At 35.1% G+C, this 6,578-nt stretch overlaps 1 protein-coding gene across 1 annotated transcript in view; it reads right to left on the bottom strand.

Moving 5' to 3' along the window:
* The window catches only part of HNF4G (hepatocyte nuclear factor 4, gamma), a 19,069-nt gene extending 13,477 nt beyond the window's left edge, over positions 1–5,592 (bottom strand). The window contains exons 1-3 of the mRNA XM_009879263.1: positions 5,465–5,592; positions 2,345–2,513; positions 640–734 (exon numbers count right to left, since the gene is read on the bottom strand). Of these exons, the coding sequence (XP_009877565.1) occupies positions 640–734; positions 2,345–2,513; positions 5,465–5,582 (382 nt within the window). The 5' untranslated portion in view covers positions 5,583–5,592. The remainder of the gene's footprint in view (positions 1–639; positions 735–2,344; positions 2,514–5,464) is intronic.
* Positions 5,593–6,578: the final 986 nt, after the last annotated feature.

The raw sequence follows: 6,578 nt of genomic DNA, 5'->3' as shown, positions 1-6,578 counted from the left end.
ATTGCTCCACTCCTGTGGTTATCTGCTCCTTTCACTTTGACAGGAGGATCTCTGTGACACCCATGTTTCTTCATGTCTGTCAGGGAGATACTTAAGTAAAATCTTCCCAATGAGATTAGATTTTTTTTTTAATTAATCTGGACATTCCACTGACAGCTACCACTACTGTTCTCACCATTACTTTCTTGCTCAACTTCACACTCCTTCCTCTGGCTTAAATGGTTCTAACATTTATATTTAATGGAAGAACCAGTAAATTGGCACTGTTATTACTCAGATAGGGAGAAACAAAGTGCCAGATAGAGGTTTTTATGACTCAAATTTGATAAAAATTAAAATCTCACACTTTGAATTCTTCCAGGACATGGCTCAACAGTTAGAAATCAATGAATTTTCATGTCAAGATTCACAGATTAAACAGTTGCAAGTTCACTCTAAACTCATAGATTTGCTAATGCTTAAAGTGTTAGAACTGCTTACCCACTTGAAAATTAGATGATGCTTATTTCACCTCAGTATAAAAGCATTTCTCCATCACAAAAGCATTATAGCAGACTTTCCATTGAATTATTCTGCTGGAGTTTTTTAGAACTTTTATTACATTTTCAAACTAATTCAAATAATAAATGATTCCATTACCTTCTTTTTTCTTTTTTGCTCGAAAACACTTTTTTAAACGACAATATCTGCATTGATTCCTTTTGTCCTTGTCAACAATACACTGCCGGCTGAATCTATCAGAGACAACAAAATGTAAATGTATAATGCATTAATAACGCAGTGCCCTGATTATGAAGAAAAAAACCAACTCATCTAACCTGTCAGCATAATGTCTGTGACCACAGACTTTCTTCTTCCGTTGTTTTGATTTTTTATTTAATTAATCTGTTTTGAGAGGTGTTTCATACCTGCTTTGCTGGCAGAAATATACATGTGTATATAGACATATATATGCATTGGAATGGGCAAGTATGGAACATTTTGGAGCTACGTGCATCATTTACACCTCAGTTTATTTTTGAGATATGTCAATAACTGGCTTCATTAAATGGCGGGGACGTGGGGAAGAAGAGAAGCTACAAATAGAAAAAAAGAAAAGACAATCAAGGAAAATGGTGTCACTGGCATAGAGAAGCCCTTAGCTGCAAAACCAGTACCCTTGGCTGGCCAAGTTTACTCCTTCTGGGAGATACCAATGGACAAACTACATGTTGTATCATTACAGGTGACAATCTAAACAAAAAATGAGAAGAAGTTTTTCTAACACAATGAAAGAAAGACATGAGGAAACACACAGAGTGTAACACTGCAGAAAGGGCTACCCAAGCTCTCATGCACATCTACAAATGCATCTGAGGGGAATGTATATGAGCCATCCCCCCCATCCCTGTTTGCTTCTGTCCTTTTTGCTATGCATGTGTTTGTTAGATAAACAGATCTACGTTTTGCAGAGCTTTTCTCGAAATCACTTATATAAGCTCTTGTCACATCACTTTAGGGGTATGCCTACGCTATATCACTGTGCTATACCTATAGGGGAGAGATTTCTAGATAAGAGTATTAAGCAAACAAGGAAGAGTGCAGGAAAAAACATTTCTGGTAACAAGCCATTCTTACAAAAGGCTCTCTCCTTTACTGATTTGTCTAAACTTATAGAGGTTTACACATATTCTGTGCACAGCTTAAAAGTGACATTTTATGCACCTGTGCATGCACAGAGCAGTTCGTCAAACATGGTGCACAGACCTGCAGTGAGATAATCTGGACATCCATATATCCAGAAATGAAGAGACTGCCGTTCACACTGACAGAGGGAAAAATGGTCCTCAAAAGAGCAGTGTGTCACACAAAAAGGGAAGATATACATATGTGCTTGTACAGCCCTTAAAACAAGTCATAAATCTTACACTTTCTATTCAGAAATTGCCTTCAAAAGAAAAAATATTGAAAAGAAGTTTCAGAGAACATTTCAGAATTATACTTTTCATTTTTCACACTGCCAATGAAAATATAAGAATTTTTCTTTCTTCCCTCCACCCCCCCCACCCCAGAGATGACCTTTGTAATCATAAATAGGAGAGTGAAACAGCTCTTGAGTGATGTGATGATATCAACACTATCAACAGATATCTGGAATGTGTAATATCAAGTCCTCTTGCATAAAAGACTTTTTTCAGTCATAAGAATATACCATGAACCACATGCTCATCAAAAATGCTGATTTAGAATTCCTTAAGAAGAAGGTGGAAATACCTGTCATATTTCTGAAAAGTCTGAAAATGTCTGAATGTAATTTTAGCTTAGATTCATTAATTTGGTGCCTCTAGATGAACTTTTGAAATACCTGCATGTATAGACGTGATTTTTCCGTATACTGCGTCTAAAGAATCCCTTGCACCCATCACAGCTCGAAGCACCGTAATGTTTTCCGGTTGCTCGGTCTCCACATATAGCACAGAGACTACTGACCCCGTTGTCAGCAGTGTTCATGTTGACAGCTTCTCCTGAACTGTCTGAGAAGAGGCAAGAACAACACACATAGTTAGAGAGAAGACTTTCAGCAATCAATTCATGAACAATTTGTATTTAAATGGAGGCTTTTTCTGGTCTTTTTTAATTGCCACTTACTACTTGTATCACGTGGCGCATCTGATTGCTTCTGGTTCTTATTCAGTTAAACACTTTCAAAGTTATAGAGATGCTAACCAGATTGATGGAGTTTGCAACAACGAATAATTTTATTCTAAACTCTTGCCAGCTGGGCAAAGGGTTGAAAATTGAAGCATAACTCTGTATGTATAACTACACACACATTCTTACTGACATGAAAAGGAACTTCAGCACAAATCTGTGTTGCTTGGTTAGATGGCAAAGATCTCATGTATCAGTTCTCACAGCAGATAGCAATAACTGGCAACTGTCCTACAATTATAAAACTGCCTACGTAACATTATAAAAAAGACAGATTTTGCATAACACTTAATGAAAAAAATGCATGCTAGCAGAACTGTCTAAGTGTTATTTCCTTGAGCAAATCTTCCAGAACATTGGTGCAGACTTTGCTTACCTAACAGAGTATTAGCTATATGATTAACAATTAGTCACTGAATATGGTAAACAATACTGAAGAAATTCACCTGAAATCAAAACATACTTCTGTATTCTTCTTTGAGTCACAATGTTTAACAGACAGGTTCTATGAAATAATTGCAAAATAGCTTTTTCTGTTACGCTTCTGGTTTCTCGAATGGAAAGCTGTTTGCAATAAGCCCTAAACATTTGTAGTTGTTCAGTCAGAGAGAGGAAGAAGTAGCACATTAATGCATTATTCAGACATGCAGTCTGAAGTCAAGTATATGAGTTCATGTACAATGGACAGTTCAAAAAATAAAACTGTAAATATTGATACATATTACTATTCATATTCATAGAATCATAGAATCATACTGTACTAGATCCAACTGAAAATTAGTACAGAAATATATTATAAAATTTTCAGTGTGTCCTAGCAAACTTAAAATTTAAACAGAGTTCCTCAGACAAAGATAAAAGAATCAACATGTTTTTCTGTTTTACAGAGACATAATTGATAGGAATTATATTAAAATTTGATTAAAATAAAATTAAATCTTAAAGGTAAGAATTCAGTTCTGTAAAGAATTTATCTTAAAACTAGGTTTGTCATGACTGGAAAATAATTTTTATAAATGGGTTAGAGAATTACTTTAGCCAGAAAAATACAAAACCTTTCTTTTGAAGTCTTGTAATTTTGCATCATTATGACACATCACAATAATTAAAAATACAAAATTTAAATTTAACGATGAAACATTTCATAACAATGCAAGTTGTGCATCTATGTATACATATATAGAGATATATATATTTTTCCTTGGTTTTATTCTGAAGGAAAATGTCTGGGAAATTGACCTGATTTTGCAAATTTTTTTTAAATCAACAAAACTCCACAATCTGCCTGAATGAAGTTTGTTAAACCTCTATGTTTTTAATTAATTTTAATTAAACCTCTAATGTTTTTAATTAATTTAGACAGCTAGAAAAGACACGTAATAAGGTTCATAAGAGGCACCTTTTAGTTGCAGCTAGCACCGTAGCTACAAGACAAGGTTTTTCTAAATTCTCTAAGAAAAAACCTGAGGCTATATCCAAAGCAAAATCTACCCCCCAAAAAAAGCTACACCTAATAACTAATAATTATCAAACTAATCACTTACAGTGCATAATTTAACTAGCTCTATCACTGACACATAATGCAACAGAGCATAACCTCCCTAATCTGCTGTCCCATTTTATGTAACATTAACAGATCTGAAAGGGCATTATTCAGCAAAAAAAAAACCAACAAAATCACCCATATTAGAACAAAAAGCAGAGCAGTAATCTAAAAGCTACATGATCACTGCTGGTAGCTTCAAAATCACTTAGGGCATAAAGGTCTGGGTTTTTCTTCCTTAATCAATAGCCAGATCCACCTTTCTGTTTACTAAGCTTTCTGTAAAGTGATATCAGAAATCCAGATAAAACTTTGAGCCCAATAATACAAACTAACTTAGGTTCTGTATGGCAGGAATACATAGAAAGGCAGGTGACAAGTACTTTTCTGGCAAATCACTAGATATTTGTTCTGCCTCCAAAAATTACATACTGCAATACAACTATGAATTATATTTTATGATACCATAAACTATTTAAAGTATATTAGAAGATTTGGAAAGCCATTTTAGTGTAGTTTAATTTGCCTGTTACTCTTTTTCACTTTAATAGATCAGCACTTCCTTTTTTTTTTTGTTCAGTACTTGATGGCAAAATGAAATGGTGTGCTTCCTATTTCAAGCATAAATTTATTGATACAATTTCTGAAAAAAGTTATGGCATTAAAAACCTACCTAAAGTTATACTGTTACATTAACCAAATGCAGAGTTTATCTCAGCTAAACATTAGCCTATAGAAAGTCAACGTGATCTTCAGAAAGGCTAGGTAAACATTTAAATAAATAAAATATTAGTCCAACAGTTAGAAACCAGGCATCAAGAAACAGTAGTTTTGGGGGTTTTTTGCAAGCCTCTGGATAGTTTTGTCCTGGTCTTCTGAATGTTAGATGTGAAATATACTTTCATGTCCAAACTGTCAATACAAGTTATTCATTTGTCTTACAGTAAATAAAGCAATTGCTGAATACACCATTTTCTTCCCTTGATTAACTGATTGGTGACAGTCCAGTTCAGCTACTTTATTACATATAACCTCTCTTTTTTTTTCTTAATATTAAAGAATTATAATGTTATTAGCTTAGAGTTAGTAATGAAGTGTAAAAGAGCAGATTTCTAGTTTGAAAACAACCCCCAAATGCTCCACTAATAAAATATTTAGCTAACACTTTATAGCATTACTAAATTTCACTTCGTCAACTGCCTTGATTTCACCTCACCGAGCAGAACTCACCATTGCCATTGTACAGAATCTGCATAGTTTCAAACTCCAGTGCCGTATATGTTGGATCTAAAACTTCACTGTAGTTTGCCATTTCCATGTCTAGTATTGGTTCCGAGAGCCTCATCATTGAATGCAAAACCAGTGAAAAAGCTGCTCAAGTGTACAACCTTCCCATTCTGTTTCACAGTGATTGATAATCCAAAGTTAACTATCACTGTGTCACTTACGTGCTGCAATGGGAGGAGCTGGAAAACTGCTTCTGCATGCTATATTCTACCTGTTCATTTGTTTTTTTTTCTTTTATGATACAGTGCAACCCTTCTGATAATCTTGGAATGCTTTATGTAATGACCTTATCAGAAGTTGTACTGCTTTCAGTTCTTGAGTGAACCCAAGGACGCCCAGGAAGCTTCCTATCTCCTATGCCCTACACATTTTGTTCCCACTGTGTAGTATAAACTGTCCTAAACAAACTACTCCTGTTGCTCCACGTAAAGAGGCTGTAGGTTCATATACCATTTTGCTCTCTCTGTTCAGAACAATAAGGAAGTTGTACACTTGAGTGTGATTCGATTACGGACTGTCCTCATACCCAAAACATCCATCATCGTATTTTAAAAGTCAGCTGCAAAGCCTCCCATTTTTACAATCGTTAGTGTTCTTTAACAGCCGCAAGGAGTTGGCTGTGTAGGCATGCATAACCAAGACTTAAGTAACACAAGCTGTGCAGCAAAGACAGTTTATAGATCCTTTCCGTCATACACCGTGTTGCTGTGATGGCTGTAGGCAATGGACCCTGCGCACTCTCACTGCTCTAATCCTTCCTCATTCAAGACGTGATGGCAGCATGTTGTTTTCAAGCATCACTCAGATGCACAGAGAAAAATAATTATCATTCACCTTCTCTGAAAAGAAGAATCTGGGTATGTCCGCTGTTCATCAATTGGTACATGTGGCACCTGCAAACCATTTAAAATCCCTCCTACAAAGCTGAATTTCAATTCCTAATCAGGTGCTTTTAAATGTTGGATAGCAGAATTTCAAATGTTATTACTTTTCAATATAATCTTTACAGAAAACTACCCTTTATACTGCTTAACGACTGTTACATTAAAGATTGCAT

The sequence above is a fragment of the Apaloderma vittatum genome, unplaced genomic scaffold (assembly GCF_000703405.1).
Source record: "Apaloderma vittatum isolate BGI_N311 unplaced genomic scaffold, ASM70340v1 scaffold5512, whole genome shotgun sequence".
Lineage (NCBI taxonomy): Eukaryota > Metazoa > Chordata > Aves > Trogoniformes > Trogonidae > Apaloderma > Apaloderma vittatum.
The sequence above is the reverse complement of the archived record's forward strand: the minus strand, read 5'-3'. Positions and strand labels throughout refer to the sequence as shown.